The sequence below is a fragment of the Ursus americanus genome, chromosome 33 (genome assembly GCF_024610735.1).
Source record: "Ursus americanus isolate L20-20 chromosome 33, mUrsAme1.1.p, whole genome shotgun sequence".
NCBI lineage: Eukaryota > Metazoa > Chordata > Mammalia > Carnivora > Ursidae > Ursus > Ursus americanus.
In genome coordinates, this window is record NC_142159.1 from 228,261 (window position 1) to 250,869 (window position 22,609).

General features: G+C 41.1%; 1 protein-coding gene across 1 annotated transcript in view; it reads right to left on the reverse strand.

Annotated features, from left to right (window-relative positions):
- Positions 1–1,076: 1,076 nt before the first annotated feature.
- Positions 1,077–22,609, reverse strand: part of SMAP2 (small ArfGAP2) — a 47,263-nt gene continuing 25,730 nt past the window's right edge. The window contains exons 2-10 of the mRNA XM_045771894.2: positions 17,135–17,268; positions 15,543–15,628; positions 14,561–14,639; positions 11,639–11,725; positions 10,549–10,630; positions 9,212–9,321; positions 8,039–8,204; positions 7,260–7,576; positions 1,077–2,472 (exon numbers count right to left, since the gene is read on the reverse strand). Coding sequence (XP_045627850.1) covers positions 2,347–2,472; positions 7,260–7,576; positions 8,039–8,204; positions 9,212–9,321; positions 10,549–10,630; positions 11,639–11,725; positions 14,561–14,639; positions 15,543–15,628; positions 17,135–17,268 — 1,187 coding nt within the window. The 3' untranslated portion in view covers positions 1,077–2,346. The remainder of the gene's footprint in view (positions 2,473–7,259; positions 7,577–8,038; positions 8,205–9,211; positions 9,322–10,548; positions 10,631–11,638; positions 11,726–14,560; positions 14,640–15,542; positions 15,629–17,134; positions 17,269–22,609) is intronic.

Consider the following 22,609-nt stretch of genomic DNA (forward strand, 5'->3'; position numbering starts at 1 on the left):
GACTGTGAGCTTCTTACGAGCAGAAACTATATTAGATTCATTTTTTCCTGATCTGTTCTTCCCAAATTCTAAGAGCTGATGAGCCCCCACGGTTCAGTCCTCTTCTCTCTCTGCTTTCTCCTTAGGTATTTCATTTGATCTCACGGCTTTACATACCATCCATACCCTGATGACTCCCAGACTAATACCTCCAGCCAAACAATTTCCAACACAGACAATTACACTATGCTCTATTCTTCCAGATCTCCACACAAGTGGCTGCTTATCCAGGTCTCAGTTCAAATGTAACTTCCTGACTACTCCATCTTAGCGGTCCCACACCCACTCTCTCCCTTTCACTTGTCTTACCTTGTTTCTGAAATTAAGTAGTTTACTTACTTGTTTATTGTCTGTCTGTCCCACCACACCATCCCCTGAAATTGGGGAGTATTGATTCATTGCTTTGTTCTAGAGTCTATGACAGTGTTTAGCACATTGTAAAAACACTTATTAAATATTTGTTAAATGAATTAATGCCCAACATGGGTCTGGCACATACTACTTGTTAATATTCGAATGCTAAGGGTCCAATACGGTGCAGAACGTACCACAGGAATTGGTCATTTGACCTTAAATATGACCATTAGCTCCATTTTACCCCGAGACTCAAGGGTTCAGTAGCTTGCCTGGGAAGGAACCTGGATATTGGCAGCCTGATCCAGAGCTTAATGTCTTGGCCACTACACTATCCTCTCATTTACCTCTGGAAGTATTTAAAAGGTGTACTCAAAGGAAAGAAGGAAGGGAGGGAGGGAGGTCAGTCTCAGCTTCTCTATCTGGTGGGGGAGAAAAGGACAGCTAGTTTTGATGTTCTGTGGCTCTAGCCACAGTTCCCTCAGCTCACAACTCCAGACACCACTGCACAAAGGACAAAGGTCCCCTCTCTGACCGCCTAAGCCTGGGCCTGGTCCTTGGGCATCCCCAGTATACATTTTTTTTAAATACAGGAAGTGGAGGAACTGTGCCAGAAAAGCAGAAAACCGAGATGCAACTCACCCTCCTCCATGAGTGATACAGAGTAACAGCCATGCAAAGGGTCCTTCCCTGCAATATTTATTAAGGAATTTACACATACACAGGAGAAAGGCAACCAGGAATTGTAGTTCCCACAGGCGAAATCTTTTAAGCAAAGTTTTCTTGTTTTAATTTTCAAGTAGGGTGAACAATGACTGACAGGAAAGCTGTCCAGGCTCTCTGCCTCACACACCTGGAGAAGGTGGGGACACAGAGCAGCCTGGGATACACAGGCATGAAAGAGTGACTGGCCGACTGGGAGAGGGGGGAGGAGGAAGGGAGCTATGCGTAAGACTACAATTTTTTTTTTAAACTATACGAAAAAGTGGCAACAGTTTTAGGCTGTTGATAAATTAACTCCTCTCTGTGTAAACCTAAAACAAAAACAAAAACAAAAACACCGAGAGCAGATGGGGAAAGAGTGGGAGGTGAAATACACACACACACACACACACACACACACACACACACACACACACACGCAGTACACACATTAAGCTCTGCATTCCCACTGGAGGGGCTGGTCCTCCAGCCATAGAGCCAGATCCCACTGCAGGTTGGATGGAGGCGGGGCAGGGTGTGTGTTCTTGTGTGGGACCTTCACAAAGTCTTTGGTGCTAATAAAGGCTGATGGAAGCGATGAGTCCTGAAGCCTCAGGTCCAGAAAGCAATTCAGGGCAAAGTAGAGTAATATTTTTGCTCATCCTCATGGGAGGGGGTTTGCCTCAGCCCAGGGCTAGGGCCAACCGGATCTAAGACCCAAGGAGTATTTAATTTGATTTCAGTACTTTCTTCATTCCCATAAACTATGGGACCATGGTGCCTCCCTCTCAACCAAAAATTTAAACATGTAGAAACAGCTTAGCAACACATACGGAAGTACCTCTAAACCCTCCTCTCTTTGCCTAAAAGACAACACCTCCAGACCTTTCTGAGAGTTTGATAGGAGGTTTAACCTCAGGGGAAAGGTACTCAAGGTGTGTACCTTTCTCCCACAGTTTAAGTGCCTTCTGCTAACAGTTCCTAAGGTGCTGGTGCCGGGAGAGGAGTGGGGTTGAGGCTGCAGAGGAAGTCGGGATGGCTAGGGGACATGTACAACATAAAGCAACAGAGAGGTCTGCGTGTCCGGGAAGTGGCTGGGCTGGGCAGAATGCCAAACCCCAAACAACAAATTGAGCAATTTCTAAACCAAACAGAGGTAGGAAAAGGGGATGGGATGGGGCAGTTGGGGAAAGAGGAAAAACTGGGAGAGAGAGGGCTGAGGAGAGTGGTAGCCATACAGGTGTTCTGGTTTTATTTCCACATCTGAGGGCTGAGAGTCTGATTTGCTGCCTGTCCATTTCCGCCGCTCATCGACTGTCCATAGCTCAGCATGCCATGGGCTCCACAGAAGTTCATCCCAGCCATCTGCTGGGTCATCTGAAAGGGAGAGAGGAGACTTTCAGACCAGGCTGTGGGCATGCAGCCAATTACCGCAAAAAGGCAGGGTAGGAGTCCTTCCGTCTGCGGGGAGGGGTTGGATAGGACAAAGGGAAACTGTTAGGGTACAGATCTGCCTTGAACCTTAATAGATCATTTTGAGGGCTCCAGACCATGTAAATGAAGGACTTCTCAGAAGGGAGATGTGGACAGAGACTAATGCTCAGGGAGGGAAAGGAGTCCTGGAGCTAGTCAACGTAAAAGCAGCATGAGACGTTATTCTCTTTTTCCTTTCTAGTCTCTCATCCTAAAAAGAAGGGGCCTATTGTTAACTTGCCAGCCCTGAGAGTATGCAGACGAGCCCCCACAGCAGCGCTCCTGTCTTACCTCCAGCAGAGTTATTCCTGTCAGTGCCAGTGAAAGTGCTTGTGTACGCTCAAGCAGAGAGAACAGGGAAAAGAGACTGGACTGTTCGGAATGGCCAAAGGAAAGAAAAAAAAGAAAGAAAGAAAGAAAAGAAAAAGAAAAAAGACCAATGGGTCTTCAGTGTGTGACAGGGGAAGTTGCTGGGAGAAAAGAACCAGTAGAATAAGGTCTGGGTGGGGCTGGGGCCTCTTTATGAATGAGATTGAAAAACTGGCCTCTGGCAGTGAAGAGAGTAAACTATTTATCAAGAAAAATGCCTTAAATCTCCCAAGCCCGGTACATTTCTGTGTAAGTTCTTTTTCTTGAGGAGAAAGGCTACTTTTCTCCCACCAACTTTTTTAAAGAAAACCTCTAGCTTATAGAAGAGTTGAAAGAACAATATAATAGAATCCATATATCTTTCCTTAAATTCACAATTGTTAACACCTTGCCCCATTTTCTCTCTGAGATCTATATATCTTGTAAGGGACCTTTGTACATATATATATATATGTAAATTTTTGAAGAGCACTGAAAATTGAAGATGTCCTGACATTTCACCTCTTAGTAAGTCAGGAGGCATCTCATAAGAAAGAACACTTTCCTAGACCCACAATACCAGAAATTTAGTATGAATACAATAATGTAGGTTACATTTCATTTTTCATATCTCTTTAGTCTCCTTTAATATAGAACAGCTCCTCTACCACATTTTCTTTTCTGACATTGTTTTTGGAATCCAGGCCAGTTATTTTGCAGAAAATCCTTCAGTTTGGATTTACCTCACATTTTCTCATGATTGGATCCAAGTTAACCATTTTTGGCAAGAATTCTATGGAAGTGATATCGTGTCCTTTTCAATACAAGATACCAGGAAGCACGTGATGTTCGCTGGTCCCACTGTTGGTAATCTTATGTTTCAGCACTCAGCTAGGGTAGTAGCTACCATGGTTTTTTTTCTTCATTGTAATTAGTAAGTAATCTAAAGGTTATTTCTTTGAGAATATGTGACTATCCTGTTCTTTCTACAATTACTAGCTGCCATTCTTCTATAAAAAAGGCTTTCCCTCCCTCTTACCCACACCCATTTCAAAAAAATATCACTACGGACTCATGGATTTCTCCTCCTTTAGTTTTATAACCCACCAGTGTCATTCCTGTTGATGCTCCCATATTTGGACAGTGGGGGCCTCCACAAGTTGGCTCATGTGTGCTTCTGACATGTTCTCAACATTTCACAGCACTTCATTACTTATACAAATAAACAAGAAGGACTGAAAATAGCGAATTAAAATCCCAACTATGAAAGCCAGAAAAAGAAGATCAAAGTAAGTCAAAAGGCAGCATATAAAAGGAAATAATAAAGATAAACCAGAAATTGAGGTAAAAAAACAAAGAAAAAACGTAGAATAAATAAAACAAAATCCTGTGGTTTTTTAATATATGTGTATGTATAACCAACAAAATAGACCACTAGTTAACCTAACTGGAAGAAAGGGCAAGGGGGAAGGAAACCACAAACATACAAAATAAGACACGACAAGGGAGAAATAATCATTGAAACAGGAAACTTTAAAAAAATCATGAGACAGACTGTTTGGTTTAACCTTTGATAAATGAATTTGAAACCCAAGATGAATTAGCTAATTTAGGTAAATAGAGTTTTCCAAAGCTGACTTTCATAGAACAGAGAATGCCATCAAAGAATTACTACACAAAAAAGCAAAAGGCCTGTACAACTGCACATGGGAATTCTACCCAATCTCCAAAGACCTAAACTATTCCAGACTACAGAGAAAGGAGAACATGAAAAGAGTTTTTATACAGCAGGTGAACATTGTCACCCAAACCTGAGAAAGAGTGTGCACGCATCCGTGTGCGCAAGCACACACCGCTCCAACAATACTTTTCGCCCATCTCTTTGTGTTCAGACTTTGAATCACTTTGTTTCAGCTGGATATTTTTGTATCTAGTATAAAATTAGGCATTGCTTTGTGAGCCAATTTAAACATCATTTCTTTTCATAGAAGAGCTGCCTGTTGATATGACTGGTGTTTAGTCTTAATTCTACCACGTTACATTTTTACTGTGTTTGTTATATTTGCTGTACTCCCTAGTCTATGTTTTCCATTTTGTTGTAAAATATTCATTTGGTATTTATAAAGTTTCATTTTTTGTTCTAGTGGTTACCTTTACACTAATAATTTCTGTCTTTTGTTTCCTTTGTTCTGTACTCGAGCTTCTACCATTGGCATGTCAGCTTATTACATCCTTAAACTTCCGCCTGTTTCCTATGCAACAATCAATTTATCCTACCTCCTCCTTTTTATCTTCTCCTCCTCTTTTTTTTCTCCTTCTGTTATCAGTTTGCTCTGAACATAACATCTATTTTTCTATCCTTGTCATTACCTTAGTTTTAGTCTTAGATTCTCAACATTTAATCACCATCAGTCCTTTTGCCAAAATGTCCCCAGTCATCTCTTAGATGGATGAAGCTTATCTTCTGGTACATTCCACAAGAAAGACGTGTTAGTCTGATATTCTCTGATTTCTTGCATATTTAAGATTTTTTAAAATAGCCTCAATCCTTGAAGGATGGCTTGTCTGGCTATAAAATACTACTCCCATTGCTGTTTTTTTAATGTTGCTGTTAGAAGTCTAATGTCAACCTGGGTGTTTTTTCTAAATGGAAGATCTGGGGGAATGGGAGGTAGGCAGACAGTTGGAGCCCTGAGAATTTTTCTTGTTCCATAAAATCTAGAAGTTCACTGCGATATATGTTAGAGTTGACCACGCTGGGTCAACTTTTCCAAACACAGTGGGCTCTTTCAATATTATATTCAAATCTTTCATTTATAGAAAATTTTCTTGTATTATATATATATATATATATTAATTCTGCTCCACTATTTTGTTTTTCTTCTTTGGTCATCTCTGAATATATTCATGTTAGGCCTTCTTTGCTTAATTTCTGTATTACCTTGTCTTGGATTTATTTTTCTGTTTCCTATATTTAGTTTCCATTCTCTGACCTGTGTCATACCTTTCTTCAATACCAAATATATTTTCAGTTGAATCTGTTTTCTTTTGGCTAATTTGTAATTCAGACTTTATTTTCTAAGATAATTGTTTCTTTTTTCCATTTCTTTCCTGAATTCAGTAAAGTTTCATTCCATAACTTCCAGTTTTTTGTCCATTTTGGTCCTAAGTTTTTAAATTTCTGACCCAACTGTTTTGTCTTTAAGTGTTAAAGGACATTCCAATCAGGTTGGTGGTTTGTGTAACAGTTTTCTTCCGTTCGTGGCAGTTTTTGGGGGGGGAGAATTTTCATTTCTTGATATGTTTCAATTTTCATTTTCTATTTTCTTCTCACAGCAGTTCTGTATAAATGTTACCTGCCACTTTCTATTTATTTTGTAGCGCCTTATTTTTCTGAATCGGAAAAACAGACGGGTGTGAAGGTTTGGGGAGGCTTACTAGATTTCTTAGTCCAAGAGCACCCTCTTCTGTTGGCATAGTGAAAAGATTATTTGGAAGGAGGGGAGAGGATGGTTTATCTTATTTTGTGATTCCCTTCTTTCACTTCTCATTTCTTACTTTCCCTTCACTACCAGGTCCCCAAAGGGCACTTCTTCCTTCTAAGTCAGCCCCATAGGGGGGCGCCTGGGTGGCTTAGTCGGTAAACATCAGGCTTTTGGTTTCAGCTGAGGTCATGATCTCCGGCTCCTCACCTGGCTACGCGTGGAGCCTGTTTAAGACTCTAAGTTATCCCTATTACCCCAGAAGCAATGCTTTTCCAGAGCGACCATCTTTAAGCCTATACATTTCAAGGCCCTCATTTTCAATTCTCCACATAACCAGAGTTCTAATTGCCAAGTCTCCGACCTCTTCTATCATGCCTCTAATCAGCATAGGTCTTCTTTCCAGGGGGAGAATTTTGTCTGTGTTCTGTTACCTCCAGCCCCCTGCTCCCTCTCCTCTGTCCACATAGTCCCTCTGACGCTGGCCTTGCTGGATATCGGGTTTTCCTGCCATGTAATTTGAAGTTTGCAGCATTCTGTCTACTAGATGGGGCAGTCATGGGTTATGAGTGGTTTTATTTGCACTCCTTATTTACCTGTACAGATTGTTTTTGTTTTGAGGAACGTGTGGAGAAATTTAGATTGAGGCAATTACCCTCATTCTACAGTAACCCAGAGCTCCTCAGAAAGTCTGACAGGTAGACCTTCCAGAAAAAAAGGGGAGGGGGGTTGGCAAACCTAAGAATGTCTCTGCATTACCTCATTTATACTGTAAGGGTTCAAAGGATAAGGGAGAGATGACGTGAGACAGCCTTGAGGAAGGCTCGAAACTCTTGTCCCAAAGAAAATGGGGTAGCTTACCTGAGTAAGGTTCCACTGCAGCTGCTGAGCTGGCTGAACCCCATACATAGTCTGGGGCACAGCGGCCATGCCTGCCATGTAGCCAGCCTGCTGGGTGGTCATCATTCCATTTGGCACACCCATCATTGAAGCCTGCATGCCACCCATATAGCCTGCAGGCATGGCCATGGGGGCAACCATCCCAGAAGCTCCTGGCTGAGCTACCATGCCTACTGGTGGGGGCATCATGCTCCCCATTATGCTGTTAGGAGGTGTGACCCCAGGGAAGCTGGGGTAGGCTGTGGGATATGCCATCTGAGCTGGAGCCATGAACATTGCTGCCAAGAAAACATAAACAGAGAACTGTTTTGAGGAAAGTATACAAAGTCAGTCCAAACTCTCACTGGCTACTCCTTTCCAGCTAAAATTTCTCAGTAGCATTTCTACTCAACTCAGAAGGCTCTTTTACACAGCAGAATAGTTAGATTCCCTACAAGACTTGCAATGGCTTACCAGTGGACTGCTGACCTAGCCATTTTCCTTTCAGGGTCCAGCTCCAGACCCTGAGTCAGACTTTACAGAGCTGCGACACCAGACACCACAAAAGTATGGCTCTGAGTTACATTAATATCTATCTGCTGACACTTTGTGTAGCTTTACAAGAAATGTCATGTTCAGGCCTATTTGGGGTCTAATGTCCTGGCCCCCAAAGCAACAGCCCCCTATTACAACAAATGATTCCTGCATGTAAGTCCTCATGTCTCTATCTGGCATAATGCCACCATCCCCGTGAAATCTACCTTGGGCAGGCATTTGAGGTGTCTGAGATCCATACAGTGAAAGGATGGAGTCTTTAGAGAGCTGTTTCTTGCCTGTTTCTTCTGATTTGCTCCCTGGCTCTGGAAACAGGTTCAGGTTTTCAGGAACAGAGCCGGCACTCCCTGCAGTTGGCATGGAACCTACAACCTTAGGGCAAAGAGGGCAGAGGGAGAGGGGAGAATTGGAATGGTCCTCATAGAGGTTCGGTAAGGACCGCCCTCATTTCTCTGCTGCTTCTAACATCTGCAATAAGAATCCATGGGCAAGTTAACAGCTTCCTGACATTTCTACCACACAAATATCTGAAAACGCCTGATAGTTAAGCTGTGGTACAACTCTTTGTTCTACTGTTGAACAATGTGATTTGGTGAAAACAAACAAAAACAACCTACAAATGATGCAGCCACAGAGAACTGAGTTTAGATCCCAGCGCAGCCATTTACTAGTTGCTAACAAGAGGCTAGTCGTAACTCTTCTGAATTAATGTTTCCTCATCTATAAAATACCCATTTTGCATGGCTGTGGTATATATTTTAAGTTGTAAAAGAAATATGCAAATGGATATACAAAATCACGTAGCACTCTGCCCGGTCATAAGCAGGTATTCGACGAATGGTAGCCATTAACAGTTTCAAGTCTCTCACACCTCCAAATTCTCTGGCAGTAACCCTCATGCTGGGGAGCTGACCTAAAGTATCAGCCTTTACGATGTAACACATCTTCAACAGAAGCCCACTCAAAGGACCCACTTTTTTGGGGCACGAGACAAAATGGAATGAATGGTAAACCTAGGCTGTGGGGCGCCTGGGTGGCACAGCGGTTAAGCGTCTGCCTTCCGCTCAGGGCGTGATCCTGGCGTTATGGGATCGAGCCCCACATCAGGCTCCTCTGCTGTGAGCCTGCTTCTTCCTCTCCCACTCCCCCTGCTTGTGTTCCCTCTCTCGCTGGCTGTCTCTATCTCTGTCGAATAAATAAATAAAATCTTAAAAAAAAAAAAAACCTAGGCTGTAACAGAGATGACACAGGGTTAAGGGAAGAATCAAGAATTAAGAAAACCAAAGTCCAATTCCAGCAAGGAAGTATGACTTGGTTCCATATTATCAAAATTATTCTTTCAGAATGTTCTTTAATTCTAAGGCACCCACATGACTCACCTTTCTGGAAACTGAAGAAGAGGGGGATGGAACAGAAGCCAAAAGATCTAAATCCTTCTCTAGGGTATTGCTGGTCTTACTATTTGCAATGGAGCAGGACACAGGAGCATCTGGAAAGAGAGAGCGAAGCTCAACTGCAGCACTGCTCATGAAGCCCGTGCCCTCCTTCTATTCTAGACACAAAGCAGAAAAAACCTAGAGGCTCCAATCAGGGACCTGGAAATCCTGGCTTCGGAAACCATCGAGCCTGGATGGGGCATCTCACAAAAGGCCTCACCTCAGCTTCCCAGGAGCACGCTGGAGAAGGCTGGGGCCCAGCTATTGGGGACAGGGCAGCAGAAGCCCAGGCCTAGCAAACGGGCTGGCTGGCTCCCTTCTGGCTATTTGAGGGGTACAGCTGTGTAACTTTTATCTCTTTTTCAGGGATAAACGGAAGGTATAGAAATTATAAACCTAAATAGCCAATAACCTAAATCAGCAGAAATGCACTGAAACCAAAGTACAGCCATGAGATCTGTGAAAGTAAAGAACACGTTCCATTTCTGAAAGGGGCAGAACCTGGGGCGCCTGGGTGGCACAGCGGTTAAGCGTCTGCCTTTGGCTCAGGGCGTGATCCCGGCGTTATGGGATCGAGCCCCACGTCAGGCTCCTCTGCTAGGAGCCTGCTTCTTCCTCTCCCACTCCCCCTGCTTGTGTTCCCTCTCTCGCTGGCTGTCTCTATCTCTGTCGAATAAATAAATAAAATCTTTTAAAAAAAATGTTATTTAAAAAAAAAAAAGAAAGGGGCAGAACCACTAGTTCAGGGTTTCAAAGGTTTGGAGAAAAATAACCACAAGGTTAATAGGCCATCTCAGAAACAGGCTGCACCTAAAAAATGAGAGGGACTGCGCATGGCTCATGGGTGCTGGTTTGGTGAAACTTGCTAACACTTACTGAATGCTTAGTTTGTGCCAGGCAAGGGGCTAAGAGCTTGAGAGGAACTATCTCATTGAATCCTCCCAACAACACTTTTGGAGTAGAGACAGTTATCATTCTTATGACACAGATTAGGAAAGCAATGTTCAGAGGTTAAGTAAACTACCCAGGGTAGTTTATGTAGATAGTAAATGGCAGAGATGCGACTCTGACTCCAAACCACTACACTATACTGTCGTTCTGAGACGTGTAAACGCTTCTTAGAATGACGGCTCAGATGTGAAACAACAGCAAAACATGAGAGAACCATCTTACTGATGAAGACACAAACTGAAGAATCCCCTCACTACCTATCTTCCCAGGGTGACAGAGAATTCGTCATAATGTATACGTTTATGGGAGTGGAAAAGTCTGACTCTTACCAAGGCCCAACAAATCCATGACAGGGGCTGAGGATTTCGGGGAGCTTTTCCGAGGTAGCTGTGGATCTTCTTTTTTCTGTGGCTAAGGTGAAAATATGTTAAAGAAAGAAATAAGCACGTGTTTTTTAACGCTTTTCCCCCCTCGTCTCTGTAAAGCCACAGGTGTTCTTGTGGTACGGCTGCTGTTATTCAAAGAGTTACCAAAGAAAGAAACAGGAAGTGTCAGGTGAAAGAACCAAGTCAGGAAGCACAAGTGCATAAACCAAACCTAAAGTAAAAAAGATACCATCTCGCTTGTTTGGCTTTCTGAAACCAAGACAACCACAGAGCAGGAGAGCCAACAAAAATAGGTTTTTGGTCCCAGGAAAAGCCACGAATAAAGGTAGGTGTCTGATGGTATAAGAGCTGAGAGCCAACAAATCTCCCAGTGGTTAGAAAAACTTTAATACCAAAAGGGAGATCAGTTTAAAGATCACCTAATTCACTCTGCCAGTATCATTAATGACTGTGTTCTGCAGACAGTGGATTCAGAATGATAATCAAAGACTCTTCCTTAAGCAAATAGTAAAAGGTCCTTTCTCCCAAGATTCCAAGCTCTTATATTAGAGTATCTACTACTACAGCCACAATATCCTGTGAAGAAAGAAAGGTGTCTACTTCAAGATGACAGAGCAAGAATACAGGAAGGATTAAACGGCTTCTGGACTGCTCTTCACCGTAACAGGAAAACGAGGTGAAGAGCGTCTAATGAGAGAGGATGCATGTAGCATCTGCCCAGGGGGTATCTCCCAGTCATGGCATTCTGGCATGGAACGTGCCTCTTGCTCAGATGGGACAGATGCAGCTCCCAAACTCCCAACTGGCCCCAAAGAGAAGTGTCACAGAGCAGATTAGGCAACCACAAGGCAATGGGAAAGCATCAGAAATGGCAGCAGGCAATCTAACCTAAATGTGGAACTCTTTGGCCCCAGATAAAACGGCGCAATATTCTAGCAAACCCACCCTACCCACCGGAAGGCCTCCTACCCCTCCCCTCTGCATATAAACACACCCTAGACCACCCACCCAGTGCAAAGACTCTCCCACTTACCATTTTAACTTTCTCAAAAACTACAGGTTCCATCTTTTTCTCTGGAGCTGGTTCACTTCCTCTTTTCCACTTGTCATCTTTTTCTTTCTATAATGATTAAACAAAACCAGAAAAAGAACACAGGCCCCACGGTGACTAACAGTTCGACAAATTACAATTCCAAATGTGCAAAAAGGACACAAAAAATTCCTATTGCATCTGATGCAGGAGTCTGACAAACTTGGGGGTTTCTCTGTACGGGGCACGAGAGCTGGCCTCTTCCACATCAGCCTCAATGCTGTAAGAGGCATTGTTCATGTATCATTAAGTACCTCCTCGTTCTACCTCACCTATGACTCCTGAAATGTGAGTCCCGACCACCTGTAGAGGTTAAAAACGTTTCACCAGTTTGCTGCCCCTTTGTGACCCAAGTTTAATTTGCTCATGCTTTGAGGGGCCCCCTCATCTTGGTACACCAGTAAATAAATTCAGGCTCATCTTACTTGACATACATCCTTTGTGATTTTAAATTCAATCATAAGTCCTCTCAATCTTTATCTCCTTTTTTTAAAATCAGAAAATAAACTGTAATTTCAAGCTTAAAGATTAGGAAAACAAAAAATTAAGGAAATAAGGCAAAAAAAAAAAAGAAAAGAGAGTGAAAGGATTAAAGTATCCCTTTTAGGGTGTCCTGAATGAGCTGCCTGAATAAAATAAAAAAGCACATCAAAAATGTATCTTAATAATCCAAAATATGGAAATATAACTTCATGCACAGTTCATCCCAGAATTATTTATGCTGAAGAAAAATTTAAACAACGTTTCTTGTCTTTTATATTGTCTCCTCCACAGAAGGAGAATGGTAAAATATACTGTGATCTAGTTACTCACTGAAGGATGCAACAATTAAGTTATGAACATTATATAAGTAACATAAAAATACATAATATGCTAAATTGAATGAAAACAGTAGACAATCTAGATAACTATTATAATTATGCCCCTAAAAGTAACTATAAAAAAGAAGGAACTGGGGCGCCTGGGTGGCATAGCGGTTAAGCATCTGCCTTCGGCTCAGGGCGTGATCCTGGCATTATGGGATCGAGCCCCACATCAGGCTCCTCCGCTATGAGCCTGCTTCTTCCTCTCCCACTCCCCCTGCTTGTGTTCCCTCTCTCGCTGGCTGTCTCTATCTCTGTCAAATAAATAAATAAAATCTTAAAAAAAAAAAAAAAAAGAAGGAACACACCCAGGTGATCATCACTGGTAAAGATGATAAAGGTAGGCATGGATTTTCCACTTTAATTTTCATATTATCTGTAATATGATGTTATAATCACAAGGAACACATGTGGCTATGTCTGCTTCATTCATGATGTAATGCTTTAATACAGAACACTTTATTTCTTGAAGTGAAAAACGCTTTATCTGTCCATTTAAAAATCATACTCTAACCACTTTTTTTCAATTTGATAGTAACTGTCTTCACTTAGCAAATATTAATTCTTGGCATTTAAATCTTCACAAATATATTTTTAAAAACTAAGTACATCAAATAAAAATTCTTGGAATAGCTTTTTGGTAAACAGGAGGTATTTCTTTTCTAAGTGAAAACACTCAGTGAGTAAAACAGGCTGTTTTAACATGGGTACAGTACAACTAGCAACATAATTATGAATGAACACTATCTTCATATGGCAACTCTTCCCTCCTCCCCCATCTTCTCGATTATCTCACATACTCTTTTCCTGACCTCATCTGATTTCATATCTTTTGGTACAATGAACAGAGCTAAGCAGACCGACCACAGTTTTCTACAAATCAAAGGAAATGTGTGTGCTTTGGTTCCAAACTCTTTTTGGTGATGCCATCCAAGCTGTGGCTATACACTGGGTTGATTCTTTCGTGGAACAGTTAGGACAAATTCTGTGGATGACTATAAAATAAGAGTCCTTCACACTAAGCTGAGAAGGAATTACCTTTACCTAACTAAATTATTCCCTTGCACTTACTTCCTACATTGAAACTCACCTACCAGTTGATGCCCCTTTTCACACAAGCCCAAAAGATCAATCTGGAGCAGATTCCAATTAGTTTGACTTTAAATTACCTGGAAAGACTTAGAGCCCTGTATATCCTCTGTTCAAATACAAAACTAGATAGATGATAGATAGATAGATAGGCAGATAGACAGATAGATAGATAGGGCTCATGCTAGAGCTGGAGAATCCCATCTCTATACTTCTGTAGCTAAAGAAATAGTCAATTATTCCTAAGCAAATTTACTATAGAATTTAACAAAGGCTCTTTTAGGTTGTCATACTGGTTACTCCTCAGTTGTCATTAGTCAGGCGCCTTATCTTCTTCCAGAAACCTTTTGTATTTCCTCCTGTATGTTATACTTGTCCTAGCTACACTGTCTTCCAGATTCTAACCACATGCCTAGGATGGAAAGTGAGCTTGGCGACTGGTAGTCTCCTTCTAAAACCCTTCTCAGGAACAGGGTTCCACTGTGTCCATCAACACACTGGAAATACACACTGGTCAAACTGAAGATAACTTTGGTGATTTAATTAATTTTGTTGACTTCATTTACAGAAAAAAATACATATATACACACACATTTATACACATACATACACACACATATTCTTGTTTGATCTAGTATGCCCAACATGTCCATTTGAAGAAATAATTTGGAACTGGGAATCACTAACACCTAAATACAGATTAAGGCAAAGAACTCACTGATGGTTTGCCCTGTCTGTCCCTGACATGAAAGTCTGCTCCATGATATCTCGTGACCTTGATTCAATAATTGGCTTTTTACTACTTGTTTTTATGGTTTTGGAGTATTTCAGTAGCTCTTCTCACATTCTTCCCTGACCTGATTTGTAAGCAAATTACTCATTTTGAACAAAGCTTTAAAGATTTATAACCAACCCTAAAGGCATTGATGTCCAAGCTTCGGTCCATGTATTTCTTCTTCTCATATTTATCTCGAATAAATCCCTCGACAGCTCTGCAAAAAGCTTATTAAGGATAAATCAAACAAATCTTTCCCATAATATGACTCTAGGAGGTCGATCTGTATTCCATGGAATGCTGTTCTCCTCTCTCCCTCCTGCCTGGTTTCTCCACATGGCTCCTATTTCTTCACAAAACCTTAAAATGCTTCCTTCACGGTTACTGCAGGGAATCACAATTCCCTATGATTTTCCTTCAGGATAATGATGGCAGCAAATGGGATTAATCTTCATATGACATCAGAGGAAGTTGTGGGTCTTCTAGAATACAGGTAAAGCAGTCAATTATCTATTTTAAAGCCCTTGGATCAAAAGCCTTAAACAGAGGTACCTTAGTGCCCCTTAAAACTATAAGCCCTTGTGCCCCACTACCAGATTCTGATCAGTGTCTCTGATCAGGGCCCCAAATCTGCATTTTAACAGGTTCCACCTGCACCCAACAAAAAGCAAATTCTAACAAGACAGTCTACAAACCACATTTTGAGAAGCACTGCCTTTAGGGGGTTTGGTTTTGTGAGTAGGGTGCTTATCCCTGTTGAGGGGATGGGGGAAGAAAGTTACTGATTAACTGGTCAGTAACAGTTCATTCTTTCACATAGGACATAGAAAAGGCATTAAAAATGAAGGGTAGTTTTGCTGATTCAATACAGCACAGTGAGAGAATTCAGTGAAACACTGCAGTCTTAATTCCCGAATAAGTCTTCCCCATTGACGGCACCATTCCGATACCAGAAAGTATGTTTGCTTTTTGTGTGTGGTGGTGGCAGGAGAGAGAAAAGCAAGACTTTGACTAAACCACATAGAGATGGCCTGGTCAGACGAAGGGGCTTGAGTCTTGTGTGACTCTCCCAAAGCACCAAAATACCAGTCAGCCTTCTAAGTTGCTCCAGAAAAGATACGGGTCTATTTGAGGTCGCCGAAAAGTCTCAGGAAGGTAGGCTTCATAAAGTCGGTTTGCCTTTCCATTCCCCATCTCTTGCATGCACTGAAATCAAAGAGATGTGGAAACATGGAATGTCAGATGAGGAAAAACCTGAAAAACTTCTCACCCAACTGCAGCATTTTACAACTAAAGAATCAACCTGACAGTGGCAGAACCAAGATCTATGTGCATACTCTGATTTCCGGTCCACGATTCTCTCTACTCTATTGCCAATTATTTGCCTCCATGGTTGTCCTTCCCACCCTCCACCCCTAGTTCTTTTTATTGAAAAATTTGTCTGACAAGATACATTTAATTCAGTAATAATTCAAGACCCCATTTGAAAGCCCAAGACATATAACTACCAATTAAAATGTCTACTTGATAGGCAATAATCAGTGCCTAAATAGGCAGGCAATTATTGAGCAATAACTATAATTCTGAGTTTATACTATGAATTAATCTATTCAGCTTTATTATTAAGAAATGTGTTTCCCATTAGGCCTTTGAAATAGATTCCTTAATACTTGTGAGGGACAAATCCCAGGATTTTTTAAATCTTCAAAATCCCAAATACCTCCATGGCATGTAATTTCCTTCATAAGACATAGTAAAGTGTAAATGAAAAATATAACTAATCTTTTAGACTTTTAGCGAATCTATGAAAGCAGTCTAAAGTAATTTCTAGGGGCGCCTGGGTGGCACAGCGGTTAAGCGTCTGCCTTTGGCTCAGGGCGTGATCCCGGTGTTATGGGATCGAGCCCCACGTCAGGCTCCTCCGCTATGAGCCTGCTTCTTCCTCTCCCACTCCCCCTGCTTGTGTTCCCTCTCTCGCTGGCTGTCTCTATCTCTGTCAAATAAATAAATAAAATCTTTAAAAAAAATAAAATAAAATAAAATAAAGTAATTTCTAAAGCCCTTCTCTGGTTAAGAAAACCTCTTATTTCCACCACCAACTTTAGCAACGGTTTTCTTTGGATCCTTTCTTCCCACCCCACCCCAAGAAAAGAAAAAAATGTTTAATTACTTTTAAAAGTTTTGATGTGGGAAGAGACTAGAGAAGAATGAAGCCATGCAGAGGTGCAGATCTTAAGCCAGCTAGACTCACTAACTTAAGTGTCTTGCTCCCAGCCCACCAACTGAACGGCAAGCAAGATTCACATACATATTTTAGCAAAAAAAATTGTAAGTTGGAGGATGAGGGTGTGTGTGTGTGTGTGTGTGTGTGTGTGTGTGTGACTATCTAAAACTACAAATGTTAGATCTGCACATGCCAGGGGCCTTAGAAAATAATCCAAAGATCCCTCTTTATACCTTGAGGGTATATCCATGGGGTCCTAGGCCACAGACTTTGTGTTTTGAAGGAGGTAAAATATGGGTAGAGTAACTTATATCTTAAATAGAAAGAGTAAAAATTTCTCTATTAAGGTATAAGACTCTGACATAAGTGTTTCACAACTAAATTTTTCTTTATCTTCACCTTTGTGCCCAGTATGACTGAAATTCATATGGAACTATCCTTACATGGAAATACGGGAGCAGCTGACTCACTGTCGGGCTATTAAGTACCTGAATCTGTTCTTGAGTCCACTGGTCGAGGTTAACTGATTTTACCCTGGATATGTGCACCCCCAGATTCCTGTGGATTCCAGCACATCGAATGCAGATGAACACACCAATGTTCCAGGAGGCCCATCGTGGCCCTGTAAAGGTCAGGAACAGGGCAATAAAATGCAAATTAAAACAACATTCAAGGCCCAAGCTGGACTACTTAGATTATCAGACAACATTTCTGCTAGAACATTAATGAGAGAACGGTTACCACATTCACCTTTTTTATTGGTTCTGTTCACTCCTTCATGGATCAGAGCTTTTTTTTTTTAAGTTTAGTTTAAATTTAAGGGTACAGTACTGTGTTTTAGTATATTGACTCAGCTGTGCAACCATTACAACTATTTAATTCCAAAACATTTCATCCCTCCAAAAAGAAATCGCAAACCCATTAAAGACACTCCCCATTTCCTCTCAATTCCTTCCCACCAGGCCCACAAATCTCTTTCTGTCTCTATAGATTTGCCAATTCTGGATATTTCATGTAATTGGAATTATACAGTATGTGGGCATGTGTGTATGGAGTAGCTTTTTACAGTGTCTGATGATATGACTGCTAAAGTACAGATGTTATAATACTGTTAACTTATATAAAAAAATATCCCAGGAGAACAGTGCAAAGTCATGTCACACTGTATTTAGTATCTTGCATGAATAGCCTTCTCTCAAGAAACTTTTCAATGATTGTGGGGCCTGGATTCAGTTTTCCTACCAGGAAAAAAGATACAGACCTGCCATGCCAGCCCAAGCCTCAGCCTGAAATTTAAAACTTTGTTTATCTTCCCCTCCCCACCAGGCCTATAAAATATGCATCCTGATTAACTTAATAGGATCCTCTCCCCTTGAGCTGATGTCCCTACTTTACCCAACTACAGAATGATCTCGATTCAAGATTGTCAAACAGCAAAGATGCTTATTGCAATAAAAAAGAAATGTCAGGTATATATTTTAATAAAAAACTATTACATAATTCCCCATCCCTTGCCAACTTTACTCATTCTAATAATCACGCTGGAAAATCATCAAACTCCTCTTCATAGTTTTTATATAGGAAAAAAAACAACTTGCTTTTATGTGATATCTGCCAAAAAAATTACTGAAAAATCACTAATACTTACTTTTCCATCATTTCACTAGGCAGAAATTTACCATGTAAAATGAACATGATAGCAAAGTTAGAGGTTGCAACAGTGAAAAGACACCAAATGATTTTTTACAGAGACAAGCAGGATCTGTTGGAAGAGCCAAGGGAACTAGACTTCAATTCTGCCAGACACAATTACTTGGTTGGTCTGCAGGTTTTGACAGCCATTTTAATGAAACAATGATAGACTCGTATGGCAGAAAATTATTCTTAGAAATCTGAATTCACGATTATTAAAAAAATGTAATTTTTAAAAATATTCTGATATTATGGCAAATCCTATAAATACAGAAAGCTCAAATCTTCCCTATAATCACCAGGTGGTGTTCTCTGCCTGAAATTTTATCCCAATACCTTCTCATCGCTGCTATCTTGATAGGCTCAGATTTATCTTCTAAAAAGACCTTCAGTCCCTTGAAATCCCTAAATGGATTTGCAGAGTAGGTCTGCCATACAGTAAATACACGCAGATGAAGAACACATCTTTCAGTGGCGGGGAATTATATAAAAACAAGACGAAAGGCCTAAACAGGTATGAATGAGGTTTGTTAGGGTGTTGTGTGTCTACGTCGGGCTACAGTTTTCATAAAGGAATACAGGTAAGATTTAAGTTATATAGGATTAAAAATGGGACCAAAAGCTAATATTTCATGTTTCTTTACCATTTTCTCTTTGCTCTAGATTCGAACTCATAACACGATAGTTAAAATATATTTGTTTGCTAATACAATCAGAAGCCACAACACTAACTAAAAGTTAGCTGGGGAATGTTACGCTGTTTGCTTCCAGGCCCTAAGTCCACAGAAGGTGATTCCCAGTCATCTAAGCCACTGTCACAGCTGTGGAATTCCTCCAGCTCCCATTACAGAGCATGTAAAGTCCCTCTGCCTCTGAGGAATACAAGGCCAAGACCTGATACTCTGGAGCCACTAACAAGGCCTCAGGAGAGAAATGCAGGCAATATTTTCAAGAAAAGTCAGAAAGCCTCCTCTGCTCCACTCCCACATCTGTCCACCACCTTTTCCCAGTGAAATAGTGACAGTTCTAGCTCAGACACTCAGCCTCCTTTAGTTTTAAGCCACTAGATTGATTAGTCAATAACTGCACACTCCATAAAAGATTATGAAACTGGAGAAGAGGAAAACACAAAAAACAAAAGTTACTTTATATGGCTGAAAATGTGGGAAAACGGTGTTGTTATTAAAAGTACAATTTTTTGCAGCCAGAAAATGCTTAAGCTTGAATGTTATCTCCATCAATAATTAGCTGTGTGACCTTCAGAGAGATACTTAAACTCGCTAAGCCTTAGTTTCATCATCTATAAAATGTGTACCTCACAGAATACAGAGGGATAATAATATAAGAGAGCTACATGTAATAGCATGGTATAGAATGAGATTTCCAAAACGCATTTCCTGTTCATCACCTTCCCTGTAAAGGCTGGTTAACTCATTAATATGCATATACCAACATTCTACGCAACACCACAGAATGCTTTTTTTTAGACAGGAATATGAGTTCCAGTTCTAAAATGTCAGAACTAAAATTGACTGACTGAATATCTGAAAGAAAAAATTTACCCTGGATCCAATTCCAAATCTTCTAAAAAACATGAAATTCTATAAGCAGATTCCTTGATCTCCCTGAAAATATTCCTTGAAAATATACTATCTAAACCCCCACCTATTCCCCTTCTCTGCTGTACTCCCCGCCCTGCCTTTGTGCCCACACATACATTCTCAACACACAGAAAGGCCCCAAACTGTCAACCTGACACACTTGGATTCCACAGTACCTGGGATTGCGGAAACAAGGCCAGCCTACTTAAATCTGGTAAACTTGCAAAGATAAAACAGTTGTTCAATACGCATTGGTCGGGGCAACGAAGGAGGAAACAGAAGATACCCCTTCAAAGCTGAAAATGGAAAGAGACTCTCAACTATTTTGAAAGCAAACAGGAAAGAGAAGCGATATAAACTGGTAGTAATTAGCACAACACAGGAACACCGTTATGGCTAAGTGAACATATTCCACAGGCACCGAACAGCAAGTTCCAGAAGCATTAAGTAATATTAAAACTAACATACGATCACTCTGCAATATGCAATCAGTGAAAAATTTAAAAGCATATGGATTTGGTTGCTCTGTCAAGAATTTGACTGTGGTAAGTACCAGCCCAGGATCAAGGAAATCTGGGCTTACACTGACTAGTTGCATATGTTCTGACAGGTCTCTCTAGGGCTTATGTTTCCATTTGTAAAATGGAAAGCATGTAAGTAAATCCTATTTACATTCAAACTACTGGACAGCTTCTACACACCAGCTACAGCTGCCCTGCTGTAAACTTCCTCTGCTGCTACGACTTCCCCACCACCAGAGCTGCTAGCCTTAGGGGGTTCTGGGCTGGAGAAGTCAGTAGAGAGAAGGAAACTAGAGTTACAGATAGCTTGAAGCTACTATTATAATAATTACAGCTTGTTGATCTCTAACCTGTGGAGCTCTAAACAAATAAATATTGAGCAAAAGAAAAACACATTGATACACTGATGGCTACACATATTGAGACCTGCCAGCATCGTGGAGCAGTTGAAAAGCTCTTCAACAGGAAGGGTCAAGAAGGAAAAAATCTCTTCCATCTTACATCCAAGCCCTGTTGAATCTACCCTGGGAACTCCCCAAATCTATCAATCTCTACTTAAACCTATCTCACCTATAAGCATTCGCTCTTTGAACATTACTTACTGAGTACCTACTATGTGCCAAATACTCTGCCTGCGTAGGAACTAGGAACACAAAAGCAGAAACAGTGCAGATGGGATCCGCTGACTCAAAGAGCTCCTGGACTAACTGGTCTCTAGCCTCCTACCAGAATAATCTTTCTAAAACTCAAATCTGTACAGATCAGAACGCTGAATACAAACCTTACACAGGTCTCATATAGAGATGTGAAATGTAAACTGGTGCAAATCTTCTGAATGGCACATTCCAAACTAAGCTCTCAGTCTCTTGCCACAAAACCTGCTCTCCCTCCATCCTTCTTAGGATCTTAGTCAATCACACCTCCACCCATTCAACTGCATCAGTCAGAAATATATACCTTTCTCCCTCAACCTCACTATATCTACACTATCACCATGACCGAAATATCTCTCAGTTCAGCATCCCTTCTCTCCATCGGCAACCCTATTTCTCTAATATGAAGTCTCCAGATCTCCTGGACTAGTGCAATATCTTCCTGATGTCTCTCCACTTTTACTTTTACGTTTTCTTCCCCTCTAGCCCCAAACCAAAACCATTCTCCACAAAACAGCCAGCTTGAACTCTTAGAGAAGCACAAGCAACCTCGTCATTCAGCTGTGTAAACCTTTCTGTGAAAGTCTTCCTACTATCACTGTCGGATGAAAGAACAAAATCCTTAACATGGTCTCCAAAGTCTATGTGATCTGGCCCATGCCCACTTCCCCAGCCTCCCAACTCTGATACCAGTCTTCTTTCATTTCCTCAAAGCACCAACATGTTTCTTACTTAGGGCTTTTGGCCTTTGTACACACGGACCCCACTGCCTAAAAAGCTCTTTACCTAATCACCATCTACCACTTGTAGCCTGGTCGACTTCTATATATATATATATCAAAGGTCTCAGCTAAAAAGTTTCTTCCTCAAAGTAATCTTTCCTCGGCCCCCCAATCTAAATCAGGTGATAATCTCTCTTCCATCTTTTCTTCTGGTTTTTGCATTTTATTATGCAAAATTTCAAACACACAAAAGCAGAGTATAACTAAGTACCACCTTCTGCAATTATCAACCTCTGGCCCATGGTTTTTCAGCTATACTCCCACACACTTTCCCTTTCTTCCACCCTTGGAATATTTTGGGGCAAATCTCAGATATCACACCATTTGACCTGTACATAAATCAGTATGGTGTAAATCTGTAAAAGACAGGACTTTTTAAAGGTTACAAACTTTCATTTACCTTTTACTTTTTCCTAAGTTGTACCACACTTTATCATATTTTTATTTGTGTGATGGTTTAACAAGTCTTTTTTTTTTTTTAAGATTATTTATTTATTTATTTATTTATTTGACAGAGGCAGCCAGCGACAGAGGGAACACAAGCAGGGGGAGTGGGAGAGGAAGAAGCAGGTTCCCAGCGGAGAAGCCTGATGTGGGGCTCGATCCCAGAATGCTGGGATCACGCCCCGAGCCGAAGACAGACGCTTAACGACTGCGCCACCCAGGCGCCCCAGTTTAACAAGTCTTTTCCACTAAACCGTGAGTGCCCCAAGA